The following is a 23,655-nucleotide window of genomic DNA, read 5'->3' on the forward strand; positions in this document are numbered from 1 at the left end:
GCAGATCTAGACAATAGCCTAGTGTGTCTGAAACACTCCTCTTGAGAAGTTGGCTAATCTTCCGCAGGAACGCAATGATTATGCGGGAACTTTAGCAAGGCAGGCTGGAGAGGTGGTTCTTGAAGATCTAAAAAATGAAATGAATGTTTTGGTTGAAACGTTTCCATTCATTTGCTAACTGAAACTGATCAAAAAGGAGAAAGAAACAAATGCCTGTTTCTTATCAAAGTCCATATTTAATTTCATAACCACTGGACTATATTATATATTCAGGTTCTAAGTAGTCCTTGTCATTGGCTTATGAAGCTCAAAAACAAAATTGTTCTGGTTTAAGATATTAAAAAATATTAATTTGCTGCTTGCCTGTCCCTTGGCTTGTGAACGGATTATTATGTTTCATTATACTCTCACGTGAGCCTTGTATTTAATGGCAAGAAAGGTGAATCTAAAATGTTCGAGATAGGGGGTTATTTTATTGTAGTGTATGTTTAATATATTAAATATATACAATAAGACATTCGACTATTTTAATTACTGATCTGTACTACTGGTCACGTGTAGCAAAAATATTTCATACTGTTAAAAGAAATAGCTATTTCCACGCAAGGATCGTGTAGTCATAGGTGAAGATGGTGCCCCACTGGTCCTGAGAACACACCTCGAGAGGGAGATGCAGGATTGGGGCGAGGGCCCCACAGCTAAGGGCTGAGGCCAACCAGGTCTCTGCAGCGAGGAAGGAGGTGAGTCACGGCGCCGGCTACGCAGAAAGCCGGCGGCTTGGCCCGGCGGGGGGCGGGGGGGCGGAGGGGCGGGGGGCGGGGGTGCCTCGAAGGAAGGCTATGCTTCTCCCCTCCCGAGGCGAGACCCTGGAACCACGAGCGAGCGCAGGAGGGGGCCGCCCGGTCTCGGATCCGGGAGCTCCCGGACGCCTGGGCTCACAGAACCCGCGGCGGCACCACAGCCCAAACCTGGGGGACCGGGGGAGACATTTTGGGTGCACCGGCAAAACTCGTCCCCAGGGCTGGGGTCGTCCTGGCAACCAGAAGGGTGGTGTGTGCCAGTGTAAGTAACCCGGTCGGGCAACAGGTACACGGCCTGGGTTCCGCAGGAACCCCTCTCGCTCCCCAAGTCCGAGTGCACAAAAACCCGGGTCCTTTCTCCGCCGCGGGCTCGGAAGGACCGCCCGCAAGGACGACGGGCCGCGGCACCGATCTCGCGGAAAGCCGCCGGGCAGCCGGGAGCTGGCGACCGAGCGCCGCCGGGCCCCCCGCCCCCGGGGAGTGGGGGCGAGGGAGTGCGCAGGGCCCGGCGCTGGCCTTGACGGGGGGCTCGGCTCGCGTTCCCTTCGCGGACGCAGGCACCGCCCGCCCGCCGCCCGGAGGCTGGCGCCGCGTGTCCTGCACCGAGGGCGGGCACCGGCCGCCGCTCGCAGAGCACCGGCCGCGCGCGGGGCTGCCGCTTCTCCGAGAGCCCAGTGAGTAGCCCCTCAGAAGCTTCCCTTTCCCGCCCCCGGGGGGGCCTCGGCTCCTCACCGCGCCTGGGGCTCAGCCCCGCCGGGAAGCCCACCGCTCCCTCCCTGGAGGCCGCCGCCACCCGGGCTTGCAGGGCGCTGTGGTCCGGCTGCGGCGCGGCGGGGAGGAGGGGGAGCCGGGGCCCCGGGTGGGTCTTCGGGAGCCTGCGGGCGGGCCGTGGGCGCTTGGGGAACCTCACAGGTGGGCCCGGCCTCCAGGGACGCGGCCGCACGGACGCAGACCCCCTTGCCTTTCTGGATGAACGGCACCGGCCATCACACGGACTGACCCGGTCCCACACGCGAAATAAATACGCAGACAACTCATTCACAACTTTATTGAAGAGACAGAAAGAGACAGGGTCAGTGAATGTGCACTTCTCTTGAATACACCGAGCAGGCGGCAGGTAGCGCGCTGCTCTCCGTGGTGAGCTACACAGAATCCGCATGCGCTGCAAAGCGCATTTCCCGTGGGGAAAAAGCGGTCACGGAGGCCCTTTTCGGGGCAGAGGGCTTACAGCAGAACTAGGGATGGTAGGAAAGCCGGACCGGCCACGGGAGGGCCACGGGAGGGTAGCCGCACAGAGGGAGAGGTGGAGGAAGCCAGGGCAGAGGAGGCAAGAAGACCACAGGAAAGGATGGCACGAGCGGCTGAGGTGGCCCCAGCAGCAGTGGCTCCTGAAGAACCCATATGCGATTCGGCTCCTGAATGAGGATGCTATGGTAGGGTCCACCCAAGTTAATGATGATGGGGGGGGCCAGGGCCACGGGGGGCATGGTTCTGAACCTCACTGCCCTCTGGTGTCTCCTCCACTTGGCCCTCCTGTTCTTGAACCAAACCTAAAATCAGAGGGGGGGGGGGGGAAGGATGGGTTTAGTACATTGAGCACTGAATGTCATACGGCACAGCAGCCCACTCTCTCTCTGCCCTGCACGGTGGAACCTGCACCGGGGAAGCTATTTCCTTCTCGCTAAAACATCCTAGGGAAGTTAGGGACACGGGCCTCCCTGCAGCTCACCCTGACACAGCAGCACCCACCACGCGCCAGGCCCTGGCTCAGCTCACTGCTCTGACTCTGCCCTCCCACCCTGCATGTTGCTCTTGCCCCCTGTTCTCAGCAGCAGGTGTAGCGGGGGAACCGCGCCCCGTGCCTGCTGCCGCTGTTCCACCTGGGATGTCTGTGCCCTCACAGCTGACCACCAGCTGTCCAAGTCACCCCTAGTCACCAGGCAGGTGTCACGCCGCTTGTGGGGGAAGCTCAGGGCCATTCAAAAGTCCTGCTGAGGGGAACAACGCCCACCTTCCACGTACAGAAAATCATCGATAGGGACGCGTTGGATCTTTCCACGACAGCTTTCCTTTAAGGATGGATGGCTAAAGGTTTCATCTCCCGAAACCTCTCCCTAGCTTGGAAAGACGGTGTTGTGAGCGAGGCTTGGGCACGGAGGGCCCAGGAGCCCGTGGCCTGTCTTGCTGGGACAGAAGGGAGCCGAGGCGCTGGACGCGACCTGAGTATTTTAGACGTTGGGGGCAGTGAATGTTTAGACTAACTAGGACCGGATTTAGTGAAATCCTTAAAATCGTTGCCCAGCCAACGGGCTGAGGGAGAAGAGGCACACCACTGTCGCTGCTGTCAGTTCTGCAGCCTGCAGCCCGGACGTACCCTGCTCCAGGCTCTCCTGGGCTCAGCACCCGGTCAGCTCACTCTGCTCTGGCTACAGTTCCAGCACCCTGGACAGGACCCCTGCTGCCTCGACCCCCTCGACTCAGCCGGGAGGGCCCCTTCCCACCCCTTATTCTTGTTTCTGTTTTTCGCTGAAGGATAATTGACATACAATATTGTATTCATCTCGGGTGTGCGACATACTGATTCCACAGTTCTCTACGTCACAAGATGGCTCGCCGCCATAAGTGGAGTCACCACCCTTCAAAGCCATACAAAAATGATTACAGTGTTACTGACTATATTCCTTACGTCATACTCTTCATCCCCGGGACTGACTTATTTTTTTAGCTGACCTTGGTACCTCCTAATCCACCTCACTTATTTTGCTTGTCCCCCCCACCCTCACCCCTCCTCTCTGGCAACCTCGATTTTGTCCTCTGTATTTGAGCCGGTATCTGCTTTGTTTGTTCATTTCTTTTGTTCTGATGATTCCACGTATAAGTGCAATCACATGGTATTCCTGGGGTTCCTCGGTGGCAGTTGAGCGTCTGCCTTCGGCTCAGGTCACGATCTCAGGGTCCTGGAGTGGAGCCCTGTGTAGGGCTCCCTGCTCACAGGGAACCTGCTTCTCCCTCTCCTCCCTGCTCATGCTCTCTCTCACTACTTATTATTTCTCTCTAATAAATAAATAAAATCCTTTAGAAAAGATCATACGGTATTCTTAAGACAAGAAGGTGACACTGACATTTTAGGAAGACCGTCAACCACCGTGTCGGTGAGGAGTCACAAAATGGCTCCTCTCTGACACCTGCCAACTGTGAACCCTACAAATGAAACCTGTGCTTTGGAGGCCACTGTCCTCTCTGCATCCTACTTAACAGAATTTCTTTGTATTTCATATTAGACATTCCCAATTTGCAAATGTCACTTGAGACCAGGGGCCTCTACTCTCTCCGTTGACTCATTTTCCCTCTGCCATCTTCCTGGTTGGCCTGCATGAAAATGCAGTCTAACAACACCAGTGCTGTGAACCTCATCTTGGGGGATCCAAGTTCACCGGAGGCCAAATCTACATAAATGCAAAGTAGCCTACGTGACATAGTCACCGATACTAGTTCCATATTTCTAATACTGGATTCAGAAAACAACTCTCACTGCAGGTGGGGGACATCCGTTAAAATCGTCTTCACACAGGGACGCCTGGGTGGCTCAGCGGTTGAGTGTCTGTCTTTGGCTCAGGGCGTGATCCCAGAGTTCCGGGATCGAGTCCCGCATCGGGCTCCCTGTGAGGCGCCTGCTTCTCCCTTTGCCTGTGTCTCTGCCTCTCTCTCTCTCTCTCTCTCAATGTTTAAAAAAAAATCGTCTTCACACAAACACACTCTATGATCTCAGTTGTATGTGGAATCTAAAAATGAAAAACCCAACCACTTCATAGAAAATCAGATCAGATTTGTGACCACTAGAAGGGGTGGGTGCAGAAACTGCCTTGAAGGTGGTCAAAAGGTAAAAACTTGTAGTTTTAAGAGAAATAAGGACTAGGACTAGGAAGTAACATGATGACTATACTGAGCCCCGCCTTATGGGATATAGGACAGTTTAGAGATTCAATTTCAAGACTTCTAGTCACAAAGAACAAACTGTTTGCTTTCCTTTTTTCTCTTTTTCCTTTTTAAATCTCTCTCTCTAGGACATGATGGATGGTAACTAAACTTACCATGGTAATCATTTCACAATATACGTAAGGCAGATCATTATGCTATACACCTCAAATTTATACAAGGCTGTATGTAACGTGTCTTAATAAAACTGGGGAAAATTGGGCAGCCCCGGTGGCACAGCAGTTTAGTGCTACCCTCAGCCCGGGGTGTGATCCTGGAGACCTGGGATGGACTCCCACGTCGGGCTCCCTGCATGGAGCCTGCTTCTCCTTCTGCCTGTGTCTCTGTCTCTGTCTCTGTCTCTCTCTCTCTCTGTGTCTGTCGTGAATAAATAAATAAATAATCTTAAAAAAAAAAAAACTGGGGAAAACTTGTGCGAAAATCCATGCTGTAGAGTTTGCAAAGGGAAGAGGACATTAGGTGTTTTTCCTCATTTGTTTCTTGTGGGTCCTTTGCCCTTCAGAACCCCACTGAGAGAGCATTATGCAAGCCCATGGAGGGGAAAATCAACCCACCCCCACTTTTTTTAAATAAGATTTTATTTATTTACTAGTGAGAGACACACACACACACACAGAGAGGCAGAGACATAGGCAGAGGGAGAAGCAGGCTCCATGCAGGGAACCTGATTTGGGACTCGATCCCGTGACTCAGGATCACGCCCTGGGCCAAAGGCAGACGCTCAACCACTGAGCCACCCAGGCGTCCCCAACCCACCCACACTCAAGGGTGTCTGTCTTCTCTGAGCTTGCTTGGCCCGCTTGACAGAGCAGAGGGGCCTGGGCCTCCCCAGCCCTGGCCACGCCTGCTTCGCCGCAGCCCGGCCCCTTGCTCTCCGGGGCCTGCTTTGCTGGGCTGCCTGGGTGGCCTCCCCGTGTCCACTTCTGCAGCCCCTTTCCTTCACAGAAGTAGACCCTGTGCACGCGGCAGAGCTAACAAGCCCACCCTGAGTTTTCTTTTCCATTCTTTCCCTCTTATTGCTCTTTTTTCCCCCAAATTATCCTTTGATTCCACTTAGGCTTTCTGTGGTTTCAATCACCCCTTGATCCATCGAGCCACAAGTGAGCCGTCCCTGACTGAGCCAAGGACAAAGTCTTTCCAGTTGCCCCCGGCAGAACCCAGCCTGAGCTAAGAGCCAGTCCCCACTAGTGACCAATTCCACACAATCTCTTCCTAAAAGGACAAGCAAAGGACGATAAAAATCACAGGTGTCAGACATTCCCAAACGGAATCTTCACCAGTGCATTTGGTAGTTTCAGAAATTGGAACGTGAGTCACATCCAAGAGGCACAGGTCACGCCTTATGCTTCCACCTGTGTTAGGATGGCTTCCACCTGGTTAGACTGGCCTCCACCTTTGTTAGGTTGGTGGAACCCTGTTTGAAATAGTTGTTTCCGTTTCTTTTGTCTTTTAGACAGATTTCAAAGGTTGCACCGGGGCATCTCCACCATAATGCACAACCTACTGTCTAGCAGTGTTTTCAGGCTGACGCATCCAGGAGTTCCAGAAAATGAAGAAGTAGCCCTGCCACTCTCCACACCTCTTTACCAAACCCTTCAAAGCAATAGCTCTAAAACTAAGTAAATGAAATTTAAAAGCTTTTAAATGCAATCTTCTTTCTTTCTTTCTTTCTTTCTTTTTTTGAATTAAAAAGTGAAATTCCTGGGCAGCCCCGGTGGCTCAGTGGTTTAGCGCCGCCTTCGGCCCAGGGCGTGATCCTGGAGACCCAGGATCGAGTCCCACGTCAGGCTCCCTGCATGGAGCCTGCTTCTCCCTCTCTGCCTGTGTGTCTGTGCCCCTCTCTCTCTGTCTGTCAGGAATAAATCAATAAAATCTCTTTTAAAAAAAGTGAAATTCCCTTTACCTGAATCCTAGAGCAAGAAATCATACATATAAAACCACCACCACCACCACCACCACAACAACCAAATACAGCAGGAGTTCCGGGCACTTGCACAAAAAGCCTAAAAGCAGTAATAGTAAAAATAAATACATTTCTGAACTTTTAAAATAAAATGAAAAATAAAAGTAAGATTAAAACTAAATTACAGTAATTTTATAATTGAAAGATAACATTGCTTTCGTGTGACTCCTAGAACAAAAATATCATATATTAAAAGTGAACACCAATAGCAGGAGGCCTAGGCAGTTAGTTGTACTTTATGCTACACCCTCCCCATAAGTCTCAGCTTAACTGGACGTAAGGTTCTTGCTTCTCTGCTGTGTCATAGGTGTGACATCTTCCCCGAAGCCAATGCCCAAATATTTGTCAATTCACTCCTTATGCAAAGAGCTTATGCTTGTTTTCAGTAGATTAGTCTAATTAAACTCCTTGGTGCATTAATGTGAACGATTTCTACTTCAGACTCCATCTGGATGTGTCCCGACAATGAAGTGTCGCCTAAATGATAACCCGTTCAGAAGATGCGCTCTGTGTGAGTATGTGTGCTTTTGGGCATTGATTTCTTTATAGTTCTATAAAATACATATGTTTAAGTATATAGTATTATAAAATGTGCTCTATCTAAATATATTATCTATAGGGACACCTGGGTGGCTCAGTGGTTGAGCGTTTGTGCCTTCCGCTCAGGGCGTGACCCTGGACTCCTGGGGTGGAGTCTCGCATCGGGCTCCCTGCGAGGAGCCTGCTTCTCTCTCTGCCTGCGTCTCTGCCTTCTTTTAAAATATATATTTACATATATATGTATATGTAAAATTATGTACAATATCTACTGGTGTCTCCAAGTTACCTGTAAGTAATTTATACATAAATATATATATGAACTCCATAAATATGCCACCATATTATACTGATCAAATAATACACGATGACTATATTCTAGAGAACCATTAATACCACATAATGATCTTACGATATCAACATATTGATGTGCTAATGAATAACATCAATTCATAGTACATGACCATTGATTCGTATTTTTTTTTAAGATTTTATTTATTTATTCATTCATGAGAGACACAGAGAGAGGCAGAGACATAGGCAGAGGGAGAAGCAGGCTCCATGCAGGGAGCCCGATGTGGGACTCGATCCCGGGTCTCCAAGATCACGGCCTGGGCCAAAGGCAGGCGCCAAACCGCCAAGCCACCCAGGGATCCCATTGATCCGTATGTGATCCGTAATTAATACAGTAAGGAACACGCTATTGGCTATATTATTATACAAGGATTATACGGCAATTCTATGTTACAGATGACTATCAATACGGGTGATAATTATATGAATTGTATATGACTTCTATAAATGTATTTTATGTTGGCTATAGCAATGATGCCCTATGGATATCTATGGTATTTGTCTGCTATAGGAGATACTCAGGAACTCCAATAAAAAAATATACGGGGAACAAAAAAAAAAAAGGAGATACTTAGGAAAAGAAAAGAATATGCTTTTGGTATCCTGCATATTTTTTACATGTACACTTAACATATCAAATACATATCCTGGAGTCCCGGGATCGAGTCCCGCGTAGGGCTCCCGGCATAGAGCCTGCTTCTCCTTCCTCCTGTGTCTATGCCTCTCTCTCTCTCTCTCTCTCTCTCTCTCTGTGTCTGTCATAAATAAATAAATAAATAAATAAATAAATAAATAAATACATACATAAATCTTTTAAAAAAATACATATTCTGTATTAGATAAATATATAGGCATACGTTCTACAAATTAAATGTATTTTACGTATTCTATAATTTATGTTACTACATTCCATATTTATAATATATATAAAGTATATGTTAGTATATAGATCTATATTGCTTACAAAAACAGCACATATACTGTATATGATCTATACTTGTGATTATCTTTCTATTTCTATTTATTTATTTATTTAGTTTTTAAAGATGCTCTTTATTTATTCGTGAGAGACGCACAGAGAGAGAGGCAGAGACACAGGCACAGGGATAAGCAGGCTCCATTCCGGGAGCCCCATGTGGGACTCGATCCGAGGACTCTGGGATCACACGCCCTGAGCCACAGGCAGACAGACGCTCAACCGCTGAGCCACCCAGGCGTCCCTATTTATACTACATTTAAAAATCTATATAAATATGTGTATTATTCGTCTAATTCAGTGACATCTAAAAGGATACATAGGTACAGTTAATACAAACGTATATGTAGATTTGTATATAAGCGATCCCCTACTATACTAATTTTTTCATTCCTTTTAGGATATGACATTCCCTCTGGAAGTGGGCAATTTCCAAAACCTAGGCTTTAGGTATCCCATGTTCCCCCCGCCCTCCGCCTTCCCCCAATCCCCCCCCGCCCGCCCCAGACCCAAAAGTTCAACACTCCGTTCCCAAATCTAGAAAAGGCAACAAAAACCCAGGAAGGTGAGAAGCTCTCTCTAGGACAACGGTGCCCAAGTCCTGATGCCGGTTTTAGAATGCCTCCCAGCCACCTTGTTTTTTTGAGGTTTACTGACCTGCACTCTGGCTTCAGACACATCCATGAATCTTGCAAGCTCCTGGCTGAGGGGAGAAAATCACAAGTATTCAGTATGTGGAGTTGGGGGTGGTTTAAATAAAATACAGTGTATTTTGTTCCTCTCTTTAAAAAGTTTTTTTTTTTTTTCGGGGAAATGTCAGTGGCATTTTTCTGAACCAGTCTCTACACTGGGAAAAGTCACACCATTTCAGGATTTACAGCGAGATTCAGTTGACAGAGAATTTCAGGAAAGCCAAGTCTCGCGGGTAAAGGAGGCACAGTCCCCAAGAACACACGATACTCTGATGCAGTGTCTTTTAGTGTTACCAACTTGAAAATGAATAAAAATGCCTGAGGAACTACCTCTATGGACTTTCAGTCGTTGCTCTTACCCATTTTATGGGATTAGAGCCCTAAAACGAGGTGCCGCCCATCCATCTCCCTCTCTCTCTCTCTCTCTCTCTCTCTCTCTCCCTCCCTCTCTCAGCGATGATCAAGTTGGAGTACATTGCTGCTGGGTGCTAAGGGATGGCGCAAACCGCTGTTTTTCTTTGGTTGTGTTTAAAGTGTGGGTATCGGGATCCCTGGGTGGCGCAGCGGCTTGGCACCTGCCTTTGGCCCAGGGCACGATCCTGAAGACCCGGGATCGAATCCCATGTCAGGCTCCCGGTGCATGGAGCCTGCTTCTCCCTCTGCCTCTGTCTCTGCCTCTCTCTCTGTGTGTGTGTGTGTGTGTGACTATCATAAATAAATAACAAAAAAAAAACACATTTAAAGTGTGGGTATCACTAAATCCCCCCCTCGCCTGTCCCCGAGGACGGCCGCAGAAACTATACCCCCCCCCCCACAAACTGTTCTGTAATGGCTAGCTTGAGGCTTCCTTTTCCTTTTTTTTATATATATATATATTTTTAAAATTTTATTTATGATAGTCACAGAGCGAGAGAGAGAGGCAGAGACACAGGCAGAGGGAGAAGCAGGCTCCATGCACCGGGAGCCCGATGTGGGATTCGATCCCGGGTCTCCAGGATCGCGCCCTGGGCCAAAGGCAGGCGCCAAACCGCTGCGCCACCCAGAGATCCCCGAGGCTTCCTTTTCTGGGGCACTTTTCACTCAAGCAAAATTTAATTTCTATTTAGATTTAATTTTTATTTTTTTTCAAAGATTTTACGTATTTATTTGAGAGACAGTGAGAGAGAGAGAGAGAGAGAGCAAGTGCACAGGAGCAGGGGCAGAGGAGAGGGAGAAGCAGACTCCCTGCCGAGCAGGGAGCCAGCCCCACTTGGGGTTCAATCCCAGGACTCTGGGATCCTGACCTCAGATGAAGAAGGCAGAAGCCTAACCCACGGAGCCACCCAGGCGCCCTCAGATTTTATTTTCAAAGAATCTCTACAGCCGGCGTGGAGCTCCAACTTCCCACCCCAAATCAAGAGTGACATTCTCTACTGACTGAGCCAGCCAGGCGCCCCCTTTTTCTTTTCTTTTCTTTCTTTCTTTCTTTTTTTTTTTTTAAATTTTAAGATTTTCAAAGACCCTTGAGCAAAATTTCAGGGCATGCAGAATATTCACTCATCCAGATAGTTTTTCAGCTGCAGTGTTTAAAAATGTACAACGCGGGCAGCCCGGGTGTGTCAGCGGTTTAGCGCCTGCCTTCAGCCCAGGCTGTGATCCTGGAGACCGAGGATAGAGTCCCACGTCAGGCTTCCTGCGTGGAGCCTGCTTCTCCTTCTGCCTCTCTCTCTCTTTGTGTCTCTCATGAATAAATAAATAAAAAATCTTTTTAAAATATGACATAGCTACTTAAAAAAATGTACAAGGCGGTGCAGGGGCCCTACGATGGGCGTAGAGATTCCTTCAACCAAATGAGATTTTAGAAATCATCGCAGAAATATTTGAGGACGAGAGGACTGATCAGGATTTTATTTATTTATTTATTCATTCATTCATTCGAGACACACACACACACACACACACACAGAGAGAGAGAGAGAGAGGGGGGTGGGCAGAGACACAGGCAGAGGGAGAAGCAGGCTCCATGCGGGGAGCCCACGTGGGACTCCATGCCGGGTCTCCAGGATCGTGCCCTGGGCGGAAGGCGGCGCCAAACCTCTGAGCCACCCGGGCTGCCCCATCAGGATTTTAAACCACCTTAGTAGGATCCTAAGCCGGTTGCGCCCTCCCCCCCTCGCCTCTCGCCCACGGTGTTCCGCGGGACTTGTTTATGTTACCAGCTGGTGGACGCGCTGGCGGGAGCACATGGGCTTAACTTCCGCCCTCGCCGCCCTGGCCCCGCCCACAGAGCCCTGGGCTCCCGACAACCGCCCAAGGCCGAGCCCAAGAGCCCAAGGCCGAGCCCGGAGCCCCGAGTGCCCAGCTGGCCCCCCGCCGCCTCGAGGCCGGTAGCTTAGACTTCAGCCTCGAGGAGAGAGACGGGTGATAACCGGTCCCAGGCCCTCCCCCTCCCCGGCGCCCCGCGGGGCAGCCGGCTTACCGCGTAGGCGCGCTGGGGTACTGGGTGCGCTGGAACACGCTCTCCAGCTCATGCAGCTGCACGCGGCTGAACACGATGCGCTGGCCCGCCTGCTGCCCGTTGCCCGGCAGGGGACACGCGACGGTGGCCTGGGGCGGCTGCCCTGGCACTGGGCCCTGGTCGCCGTGCCCCTGGGGGGTCCCGTCGCCCGCCGGCAGTGGAGATCCCGCGGCCTCGTCACCCATTGCCTCCTCGCCGTCGCGCTGGCCTTCACCGTCACCGTCGCGCTGGCCCTGACCGTCGTCACCGTCGCGCTGGCCCTGACCGTCGTCACCGTCGCGCTGGCCCTGACCGTCTTCACCGTCGCGCTGGCCCTGACCGTCACCGTCGCGCTGGCCCTGACCGTCACCCTCGCCGTCGCCGTCACCCTCGCCGTCACCGTCACCCTCGCCGTCAGCTTCCTCCATGACCTGGTCTGCTCCCCCGCCGTGGTCAGGTGTGAACTCGGCCGCCGCTCCCTCCTGGGTCAGCGACACGGCCACAGGCTGGGTTTCTGCAAAGGAGGAAATCCACACGGAGAGATCAGGGCATCGGAGCCTGGGCTGTGGGAGGCGGGAGGCAAGGGGCAGCAGCATCTGCGGGGCGTCGGGCCTGCTCCCCTCGCCCAGGGAACCTTCGTTTCTGGGGCTTGATGGGGGCACGTGTCCCAACCGGCACCGACCCTGCGGCTCTTCCCCGCCCTCGTCGACTCCCGGGCCGAGGAAGCCCATGACTTCGTCCCTGCGTCGGCTCAGAGGCTCCATAGCCCTCGCGCTGTTCCCTGCAGATCCCGCGCTGGGTCCTCCTGGATCCGTGGGTCGGGCGCAGAGAGGTGCCGTGCCGCCAGGCTCCCACGGAGCGGTCCTCGCGTTGTCAGGCTCCCCCGCTTCTGAGCAGAGGGCCTCTCTCTATCTATATACACCCCCTCCGGAGGGGGGCGGGGTGGGCTCGCCGAGGTGCGCATGCGGCTGGGCTTGGCACCCCCCGGGCGGTGCACTTGCAGGGAGAGCTCCGGTGGGGAGCACTTTCTTTGCCCAGTGCATCCGTCGGTCAATGCCTAGCGAGAGTCTTCTTGTAGCCTAGGACCGAGAGTCCTAGGTTGAGTCTTCTTCAAGTCCCAGCTTGGCTCATGCGCCCCAAATCTGGGTCGGCTGAGAGGCAGACCTCCCCCTAGCTCTGGAGCCCTTGCAGAAGAAGCGTTGGGAGAATGTCTCTTGGGCCGGCCCTGCGTATCCAGCGGCGGCGACTAGGCAGGGAATAGGCATCCGACGAATGTCACGGGCTCCGAGGTGCCACTTGGAGGTTTTTCTGTGAGGCGCCTCAAGTCAGAGCCCGCCAGACTCCCCCCCCCCCCCCCCCCCCCGCCCAGACTCCCGGGTACCCGAGAACAGAAGCTTGGACTCGGGTCTTCTGAGCGTGCCTGGTGCTCAGACGGGCACTATGCACAGAAAACCGAGCTTGCGCCTTGAGAATGTCCGGCGCCTCTAGAATTTGAGTAATGAAGCCCCGTCTCAGTACAGGGCTCCGAACCCGCACAGCGCTCAGGGCGTTCCTGGTCTGCTGGAACTGTACGAGCTCCGGCTTGGTTGCGTTTTTCCCAGGCCTTTGGCTCAAACCTTTGTTGCTCTCATTGCAACCATGGATCCTGAATCCCGTTTGGGCTCAGCATCTATGCCTCTGCCCAGATGCTCTAGACAAGCATGCATGTATGCCCCTTAGGGTGGGACCCTTGGGATCGGGGTGATGACCCACCCACTCTCTTGCCGCCATTTCTCCCCCACCCCTTTCCCTCCTCCCCTTAGTTTTTCTTCGTGTGTGTGTTTCAAAGATGTTATTTATATATTCATGAGAGACACAGAGAGAGAGGAGGCAGAGACACAGGCAGAGGGAGAAGCAGGCTCCGTGCAGGGAGCCCGACGTGGGACTCGATTCCGGGACCCCAGGATCGCGCCCCGGGGCCGTTGGCGGCGCTAAACCACTGAGCCACCGGGGCTGCCCCCAGAGCTGTTTTACAGATGCCCCAGCACTTTTGTTAATATCCTGAATTTTGAACATAGCTCCTAACAACGGGTCCTGTGCGGGACAACGGACTTGACTTACCCTACGTTTACCGCACAGCCTCACTCCTCCAACTCCATTTGAACTCCATCAGAAGCTGGGTGGCTCAGCGGTTTAGCGGCGCCTTCGGCCCAGGGCGTGATCCTGGAGACCCGGGATCGAGTCCCACATCGGGCTCCCTGCATGGAGTCTGCTTCTCCCTCTGCCTGTGTCTCTGCCTCTCTCTCTCCTCTCTGTGTTTATATTAAATAAATAAAAAATCTTTGAAAAAAAATTGAAATCAGAAGCTGCCTCATTTCTGTGGGCTCCTAAAACGCATCTCGGGCCCTAGGTGCCTCACTAACTGTGCCTAAGGGGATGGAAGCGCGCCCCTTGCCCCGTGCTCCTGCAGGAGGGGCAAGAAACTAACGACACAAGGTCTGTGGACCGATTCATTTTCAAAGAGGTGGTAAGGGATGGCAGTAGGACTGCCTCCTCCTGGCTCGCACCCAATGTTTCCTCCCCAGGTTGGCCCCTTGTTGGGTGCCACAGGCGCCCACCCCACCCCACGCCCCCTTGGCCCGACTGGACCCAAGGCACAGCTGTGGACTTGAGATCAGTTACTGCGTGAGAGACCTACAAGGGTTTTCCTCCTCTTTGTGTTCGACTACCTACGATATCCGTGGCAGGTTCTTTCCTGTCTCAGGGCGCCACGGAGTGTTCACTCCTGGGTGCTCTCCTTCAGGCACTCACGTGAGCCTTGCCATACATCGCCCTACCTGGGCATCGGTTGTGGGTAGCGTTTACTTATTAAAATGTTTGCTTAACCTTCTTCACACGTCGCACATTTTAAAACCGGAATGGAGCATCATCCTCAGCAAAAACAGCCACGAGTCATGGTTCCGTGGGCCGGCGTCATGGGAGGGGGCTCTGGAGCCATTCGGCTGCAACCTGCACCCCGGCTCGCTCACCCCTTGTTAGCTGGCTGACCTGTGGAGTTGCTTATTCTCACTTTACCCTGGTTTCCCCATCTGTAAAAGGATAGCAGCAACAACTACCTCACCAGGGTGTGGCCGAACTCACCGAGACGACAAAAATCACATATTCCCGGTGGCCATACCTTGCCGTCACACATTTCCGATTTCAGTCCATTTGTGTTTATTCATTAACGAGGGTCCGTGAGAGCAGCGAGGTGATGGTCACTCACTGGCAGATGGCAATGAGGACAGCACGCTATCCTGTGACTATCAGGTCTGTCTTTGCCCTACCTGTCTTTGGGGGTGGGGGGGAGACTTTCTGTTTTTCTGCTTTTTTTCAAGTCCTCTCCACACCCAGTGTGGGGCTGGGGCCCGTGACTCCAAGACCAAGAGTCGCCCGCTCCACCCGCTGAGCCACCAGGTCTCATTGTACCTCCGTAGGCTTCAGTCCATAAACCTCTTTGGCTGCTGTGTTTACAGGGCCCTCTGCCAGGCAGCGTGGGGAGCGTCTCTGGTCCAGACTCCTCCGCTGTGCATCGTGCCCCTCCCAGGCTGGGGAGAGACATCAGCCCACGTGAGAGAAAGAAGCAGAGACTGATGGGAGTCCCACCACCTCTAACTGGCTCTGTCTGTGCCCCAGGTAAATGAATCAGCTGACATCTCTATGCGTCCCATGCCGCCCCTCTGTAGCATGGGGCTCATGCTGGCCCCTGCTCTCCTGAGCTGTGCCATTTCCATTGATTCACACAGGGCCCACGGGGAGTGCTCAGACACCTGGAGCTGATGCTGGAGCTAAGAAGGGGTCAGGACCGTGTGGGGTCAGGCTGTACCTGGGCCCTCACCGTGATCGGAGGTGCGGGACGTGGAGCCTCGCCCCTGCTCCTGAGCAGCTGTGAGAGCCTGTGGAGCCAACCTAGCTGTGCTTGCTCATGCTGGTGACCTCCTGTGAGTGCCCACTGTGCCCCAGGGCCTGGCTCTCAATCCTACCACTGTCCCGAGGAGGGAAGGGGGTTTGGGTGGCTGGGGGCGGTGGAGGCCTCACTTTTTTCCTTAACCAAGGCAGCGAAGGCCTAGAGAGTGTCCGTGACTTTGACAAGGTGCAGAGCTTGGTGGAGGTGGGGCAGGATACAAACTTCTGAAGAGACTGTTCCTCGCAGCCACGGGTAGAAGCACATTGGGCTTTTGGGGAGCAGTGGGGGTTTCCCTTACACCTCAGAGGGAGTCCAAGTTCCGCAAATGCTAAGCAGGCCGTGCATGGAACCTCAGTGCAAGGGCGTAGTAGGAGCAGCCCCAGGAGGGAAGAAGCATACAGCTCATCTCAGGGGACCCAGACACAGCCAGGGTGGCTCTGGAGTGTGGCCTGGAGAGGAAGCTAGAGAGGTGTCTGCAGAGAACTCTGTAATACTGAGGGGCACGTAGAGTTTACATGTTAGGGGTGTGTGTGTGTGTGTGTGTGTGTGTGTGTGGGTGGGTGAATTCAAGGAGGGCGTTGGAACGTGTGTGTCTGGGATGATGGTTAAAGTGAGAGAGTTTTGGGCCCGGGGGAGCCCTGGCGGAAGCAGTGTTTTAGGATGAGTTTCTATCTTGCGATTCTCTCAGCTGGTTCTTGGTTCAGTTCCTTGCGGTTAGTGGGGGTGGGCTCCCAGGTCCAGAGCCAGAGTCCCTGCTTGGAGGCCACCGCTGTCCACCAGGTACATCGGAGGTCCCCTTGAGTTGGAATGTAAAATTCTGTGTGTGTAGTGGCATCTATCTAAGTCACGTGTGCACTTGCATGGGCTCGAGTGGAGACGGTGCCCCTCACCACCCGCTCCCACCTCAAGAAATCTTCTAGGGAAGACCAGGGAATTGAGGAAAGTAAGCAGGCTCTGGACTTGGAGCGCTTGCATCTGGTTTCAGGGCACAGTTTCACTCCTTCCGCTTTCCTGCTATCCGCTCACTGTGTGACACTGGCAGGCCTGACTGTCTCTCGCCGCCTTTTCCCCAACCGAAAATAGGGCAACTATTCCTACTACTACCGGTGTTCACTAAAATAATGATAATCACCTCACAGAATTCTTAGGAAGTATGGAAAGGTGGTTTCCCTTTCTCTCTCCTTTCTTCTCTCTTTTCTCTCTCCCCCTTCCCCTTCCTCCCTCCTTTCTTCCTTCCTCCATCATCTACTCCTGTCTTCTCCGTCCCTCCCTCCATTCTTTCCTTTTATCTTCCTCTCCTCTGCCCATACTTCTCTTCTGGCTGTGATCATTTAAAAGAAACTCAAGGGCAGGGCACCTGGCTGCCTCAGGCAGTTGGAGCATGGGACTCTCCATCTCCAGGTTGTGTGTTTGAGGCCCCTGTTGGCTGTCGAGATTACTTAACAGACAAAAGCAAAAACCAACCAAACAAACAAAAACAACCTTTAAAGAAATGAATGAAACTCAAGACAGTATGTCTTTTCATCTCTACACCTTTATAGTATGGAGTTTCCAAAAAACTTAGACACTTCGCCTCCATAACCACAGCGCAATCCGAGCCTCGAAATAGCAGCAACAATCTGTTGGAGGGATGCCTGGGTGGCTCAGCGGTTGAGCGTCTGCCTTTGGCCCAGGGCGTGATCCCGGGGTTCCGGGTTCGATCCCACGTCGGGCTTTCTGCATGGAGCCTGCCTCTGCCTCTGTCTGTGTCTCTGCCTCTCTCTCTCTCTCTCTCTCCTGTGTCTCTCACGAATATATAAATAAAATCTTTAAAAACAACAACAATCTGTTGGAATCATGGCCCAGGCGCCTACATTTAGAGTTTTCTGGTGGCCTAAAAAATAACTTTTTACGGGCGGTATTTTTAGAATTTAAGAGGCACCTGGGTGGCTCAGTCGGATAAGCGTCTGCCTTTGGCTCAAGTCATGATCTTGGGGTCCTATGGAACCAGTGGAGCTCCCCGCTCAGCAGGGAGCCTGCGTCTACCTCTCCCTCTGCAGCTCCCCCTGCTTATGCTTTCTCCCTCTCCTCTCCTCTCCTCTCCTCTCCTCTCCTCTCCTCTCCTCTCCTCTCCTGTCTCTCTGTCAAATAAATAAAATCTTTTTAAACATTTCTAGAACTGAAGCTTTATTGTGTCTGCATTGATAAAATACAGAAGTCTTGGGAGGCATCTGCACGTAGAATTCTAGCCTTCAGAGGGTGAGGGTGAAATCAGAGATAGCCCCAATTTAACTATTACTGCTGAGGATTGCAAGTGGTAATAAAGCACTGCAGATTTTGTGTTCCCTGCCCTATCTCAGGGCACCATGGACCCTTCAGGTTTGTTCCAGGGAGCTGTATCATTTGGCTGCTGAATCCCAGTCTGGAGGAGCCTGGTACTGCAGGTTCCTCTGCTATACTGCAGTGTTAAGAGTAAAATTCCATGGACTTTTTTCTTTAAATTATGTCTGTTACATTAGTGCATTATGACAAAATCACCACGGTTAGTGGCTCCATGTGGTGAATATATATATATACACACATACTTAAATATGTGTATGTATGTATGTATCTATCTATCTATAATGGAATATCATTTGGGCTTTAAAAATTAGGAAATGCCATTTATAAAAACTTGGATGAACCTGGAGGAAGTTATTTTGAATTATTAAATAAGCCAGACACAGAAAGACAACCTGCATGATCCCATTTATATGTAAAATCTAAAAGAATCCAACTCCTGGGGACCCCTGGGTGGCTCAGCGGTTGGGCGCCTGCCTTCGGCTCCGGGCGCGATCCTGGGGTCCCAGGATCAAGTCCCACGTCGGGCTCCCTGCGTGGAGCCTGCTTTTCACTCTGCCTGTGTCTCTGCCTCTCTCTCTCTCTCTCTCTCTCTCTCTCTGTGTGTGTGTGTGTGTCATTCATGAATAAGGAAATAAAATATTTAAAGAAAAATAAATAAAAGAATTCAACTCCTAGAAGCAGAGCGCGGAATGGTGGTTTTAGGAGTTGGGGTTTAGGGAAAACGTGGAGATGTTGGACCAAGGGCACCAAATTTCAATTATGCAACATTAATACGCTCTGGAGATTGAATGTACAGCATGGTGATTTCGTTAATAACATGGTCTTGATACTTGAGATTCACTAAGAGAGTGGATCTTAAGTGTTGTTACCAGAAATAAAAGGCAACCAGGGAGGTGATAGATATGTTAATTCCCTTTATTTTGGCAATCTTTTCACCATGTATACATACATCAAAATATCAAGTTGTAACCTTAAATATTTGAAATTTTAATTTTTCTTTTATACCTCAATAAAGCTGAAAAAATTTTTTTTCTTTTTCTTTTTAAGATTTCATTTATTTATTCATGACAGACACAGAGAGAGAGAGAGAGGCAGAGACACATGCAGAGGGAGAAGCAGACTCCATGCAGGGAGCCCGATGTGGGACTCAATCCCGGAACTCCAGGATCACACCCTGGGCTGAAGGCAGGAGCTAAACCGCTGAGCCACCCAGGGATCCCCTGAAAAAAATTAAAATAGACCCAAATAGAGGAGAGGGGAGGAGCTGATAAATAACACCAGGTGAAGGAGGACATTTAAAAGAACATCGAGGGCGCCTGGGTGGCTCAGTGGTTGAGCTTCTTGGGATCCAGTCCACCTTGGCCTCCACCCCCACCCCCACCACCCCCACCACCCCCACCACCCCTCCCCAGTCTGCTTTTCCCTCTGCCTATGTCTCTACCTCTCTCCGTGTGTGTGTGTGTGTGTGTGTGTCCTGAATAAAATCGTTTTGAACATAAAAGAACACCTACAGCAATAATAATAGGAAAAATAGCTAACCATCATTAGAGGAACAATAGCTAAGTTTATAGAGCGCTTAGGAAGGTCTTTTGTTCTACTCTGCTGCTTTAACTCTCCACCCTCCCCAACTCACAACAAAGAATTCGCATTCACAAATCGTGTTATTATCTCAAGCCAGAGATGTTTGTTCATCATCCCATAAGCAGTGGTCGAGTGCCTCCTTAGTGCCAGGCACTTGGAGTTCTGTGATGAATAAAACAGAGCTCCTAGAGTACACATGTCATGATGGGCAACTGAATCATGTATAGAATTGTTGAATCACTATATCCTACACTTGAAACTAATAGAACATTGTATGTTAACTATACTGGAATTAAAATAAAAAACTTTTAAAAAATAGGACTCCTTAAAGCTCCATGAGCTTTAATCTAGTGGCAAAAAATAATTATATATATAATTATATATGTGTGTGTATCACACACATACTCTGGAAAGATAACATAGAACAAGTAAATTCCTAATGTGGAGGGGATCTGGCTGCAGCATCTGTCACCCCACTGATCACCAGGGTTGATTTGCCTGATCTGGCTGGAAAAAAAAAAGGAAGGAAGGAAGGAAGGAAGGAAGGAAGAGAGAGAGAGAGGGAAAGAAAGAAAGAAAGAAAGAAAGAAAGAAAGAAAGAAAGAAAAAGAAAGAAAGAAAGAGAAAGAAAGAAAGAAAGAAAGAAAGAAAGAAAGAAAGAAGGAAAGAAAGAAAGAAAATTAAAATTAGAATAAGTAAATTCTAGTAGGTGGGAGCTGCCTGGCCGTGTCTGCTCCAATTCCGGAGGTGGCAGGTCCCTTACGAAGGGACTTGAGTAAGAGTGAGGATCTAAGGATCTAGGGATTTATAAGGGCTTGTCCTAGATGGATTGAAGACGAGGAGGAAACTGAGTGCAAGGCAGGCAGAAAACGCCCAAATAGGATCATTCCAGAGCGGGATGAATGGTGAAGGGGCCTCTGAAGGCAGGCGGGCTCTTCCGGGCCACGATGCCTGCCCTCTCTCCTCGCCCCCGAGGCCAGGCCCTGCCGTCGCCCCCAACTCGCAGGCGCGCGCGGGTACCGGGGCCCGGCCGAGGCGAGGGCGTGCCCCGCGGTGCGCAGGGCGGGCCCTGGAGAGCGAGGCCGCGGACGGATCGGCAGGACCGGTGTGGGGAGCCTGGGGCGAGGCCGCCCCACCGACGGCTCAGCTGCGCGGGGGACAGCAGCGGGCCCGCGGGGACCCGGCGGACCCGCTGCGCTCCGCGCTCTTAGAGCAAATGCGACGCTGCCGCTCGGAGTCCCGAGTCCGGAGTCCGAAGCCTCGGGCTCGGGGCGGTGAAAAGCGGCCACTGGAGCCGCTGTTGCCGCGAGCGGTGCCCTGGCTTCCAGGCTTCGATGCCACGGATCTGCCCACCGCAGAGACTTGGGACCAGCGCCGCAAAGTCCACAGGCCCTTAGGGCGGGCCCCTGCCCTGACGGGAGCCGCTGTGTGCATCCCCGCAAATGCGCCACGGAGCCAACGAGATCCCTGCATCCCTCCGGATGCTCAGGAGCCTCTTGGAGTCTACGCTGAACAGGACACCGCGTCTTTTCTCAGCCAGCTGCCCGAAATGACGGAAGGGAAGGGCGATGGGCCACAAGACACTTCACAGAGAGCCAGTTGGACAGGACAGTCAATTCATCAGCTTTTGCATTAAGGTGTGTGCGTGCGTGTATCACATGTTCCATAATATAGGGTGCGTGCTCCGTCGTGTATAGATGCGTGTGTGTGTGTGTATATATATGTATATACGCATGTAATATACGAATGGCTCAAGTTGAAGTCCAAGTTTTTTTTAAAAGGTTTATTATTATTATTATTATTATTATTATTATTATTACTAATTAACGAGCGACACACACACAGAGGCAGAGACACAGGCAGAGGAGGAGCAGGCTCCGTGCAGGGAGCCCCACATGGGACTCCATCCCGGGTGTCCGGGATCACGCCCCGGGCTGCAGGCGGCGCTAAACCGCTGAGCCACCGGGGCTGCCCGCAAGTTTCTTAATCTCTTCTGAATTCAAAGAAAACTCTCTCGGGGCGCCTGGGTGGCTCACTGGTTGAGCATCTATCTGCCTGTGGCTCCGGACATGATCCCCAGTTCTGGGGATCGAGTCCGCATCGGGTTCCCTGTGGGGAGCCTGCTTCTCCCTCTGCCTGTGTCTCTGCCTCTCTCTGTGTGTGCCTTTCATGAATGAATGAATAAAATCTTTAAAAAAAAGAAAAAAGAAAAATCTGAACGGAATGGGGAAAAATTACCAAGTATTGAAAATATTTTCTATGGAAATGGCAGTATGTTTACATTACAGTTGCATTATTTAGTAGAAAAATACAGGAGGCTGAATTACATTTTTTAAAATATTGTATTTATTTACCTGACAGAGACTATGAGAGAGAGAGAGAGAGACAGAGAGAGCATAAGCGTGGGAGTGGCAGAGAGAGGGAGAGGGAGAAGCAGGCTCCCTGCTGATCAGAGAGCCCAATGTGGCAATCCATCCCAGGACCCCAGGATCATGACCTGAGTGGAGGGCAGATGCTTAACCGCCTGAGGCACTCAGGCGCCCTGAATTGCAGCTTCGAAAAGATTTTATTTATTTACTTGAGAGACAGAGTGCACAAGCCGGGGGCAGAGGGGCAGAGGGAGAGGGAGAAGCGGGCTCCCCACTGAGCAGGGAGCCCAATGTGGGGCTCCATCCCAGGCCCCTGAGATTATTTGACCCAAACCAAAGGCAGGCAATCAACCAGTTGAGCCTCCCAGGTGGTCCTTTTTTTTTAAGATACTTGAGAACATCTTAATTACAGATAAACAACAATATATTTTTCAATAAGAATGTCCCATGCAGAGGATCCCTGGGTGGCTCAGCAGTTAGGCGCCTGCCTTGGGCCCAGGGGGTGATCCTAGAGTCCCGGGATCGAGTCCCATGTCAGGCTCCTTGCATGGGGCCTGCCTTCTGCCTGTGTCTCTGCCTCTCCCCCACTCTCTCTCTCTGTGCATCTCTCATGAATAAATGAACAAAATCTTTAAAAAAAAAAAAAAAAGAATGTTCTATGCAATTTTTGGGATATACTTCTATGAAAAGATTATTTGTTGCTTATTTGAAATTCACATATAAGGGAACGTTCTGCACCTTATCTGCGAATGGAAGTTTACTTCTGGATCTTGAAAATCAACAAGATTAAAATATTGAGGGCAGCCCAGGTGGCTCAGCGGTTTAGCGCCATCCTGGCCCCAGGGCGTGATCCTGGAGACCCGGGATCGAGTCCCACGTCGGGCTTCCTGCGTGGAGCCTGCTTCTCTCTCTATGCTTGTGTCTCTGCCCCCCCCCCCCTCTCTCTCTCTCTGTGTCTCTCATGAATATATAAATAAAATATTTTTTGATTAAAATATTGATGCATTTAGGGGCACCTGGGTGGCTCAGTGGGTTAACCGTCTGCCTTTGGCTCAGGTTATGATCTCAGAGTCCTGAGACTGAGCTCCACGTTGGGCTCTGTGCTTGGCGGGATGTCACCTCCCTCTCCCTCTGTGTGCACATGCGCGCTCTCTCTGTCTCTCTCTCTCTCTCTCAAATAAATAAGAAATCTTCTTAAAAATAAAATATTGATACATTTAAAATCTTTTGAATTTCTGTTCTTTCATTCTTTCATATAATACCTTTAGTCATAAATGATAATTGGCATTATGAAATTTCAGGGAATTCATAGAGGTCCAAAGCGGAAAGATCAAATCTACTCACAGCTCAGGAAGAAAAAATACTCTTGGTATTGGTGATATTCAATCTTGCTTGATATCCTCAAGGCTATTCCTACACACACAAGGATAAAGAAGAGGGGTGAATGGATGCACGTATGTATAGAGAGAATCTAATAAGGCTGGAATCATGCTGTATGTGCTTTAAAAAATAAAAAAGTATTACAGTTAAATTTTACTGCACTTAGTAGAAGAAAAAGAAACCTAGGAGACTGAAAAAACTGCTGAACTTCAGGAAATTGTTTCCTGACCAACAAGAGATATTAGTTTCCTAAAATCCCCCTTTTCTTCTCCAGAGAAAGCTGA

General features: G+C 50.9%; 2 protein-coding genes across 6 annotated transcripts; one reads left to right on the plus strand and one right to left on the minus strand.

The window, feature by feature from the left end:
* The first annotated feature begins 456 nt into the window (after window positions 1-456).
* Window positions 457-23,214, plus strand: LOC112910573 (uncharacterized). 5 transcript variants are annotated; one of them, XM_072744711.1, is made up of 5 exons: window positions 1,087-1,474; window positions 7,201-7,270; window positions 15,289-15,448; window positions 15,559-15,753; window positions 17,261-23,214. In XM_072744711.1, the coding sequence occupies exon 5, from the start codon at window positions 20,521-20,523 to the stop codon at window positions 21,256-21,258; it is 738 nt and encodes a 245-aa protein (XP_072600812.1). In that variant the 5' UTR covers window positions 1,087-1,474; window positions 7,201-7,270; window positions 15,289-15,448; window positions 15,559-15,753; window positions 17,261-20,520; the 3' UTR covers window positions 21,259-23,214. The 5 variants fall into 5 exon arrangements, with proteins under 5 accessions (XP_072600809.1, XP_072600810.1, XP_072600812.1 ...); XM_072744708.1 differs by lacking the exon at window positions 1,087-1,474 and adding an exon at window positions 457-740 and having other exon boundaries at window positions 15,559-23,214; XM_072744709.1 differs by lacking the exon at window positions 1,087-1,474 and adding an exon at window positions 826-1,062 and having other exon boundaries at window positions 15,559-23,214.
* LOC140596265 (uncharacterized) lies at window positions 1,833-12,425 on the minus strand. Its single transcript, XM_072744707.1, has 3 exons — window positions 11,777-12,425; window positions 9,284-9,329; window positions 1,833-2,350 (listed from the first exon to the last, which is right to left on the minus strand). The coding sequence occupies exons 1-3, from the start codon at window positions 12,388-12,390 to the stop codon at window positions 2,036-2,038; spliced, it is 975 nt and encodes a 324-aa protein (XP_072600808.1). The 5' UTR covers window positions 12,391-12,425; the 3' UTR covers window positions 1,833-2,035.
* Window positions 23,215-23,655: the final 441 nt, after the last annotated feature.

This window comes from Vulpes vulpes, chromosome X (genome assembly GCF_048418805.1).
Source record: "Vulpes vulpes isolate BD-2025 chromosome X, VulVul3, whole genome shotgun sequence".
In the NCBI taxonomy this organism is placed as follows: domain Eukaryota; kingdom Metazoa; phylum Chordata; class Mammalia; order Carnivora; family Canidae; genus Vulpes; species Vulpes vulpes.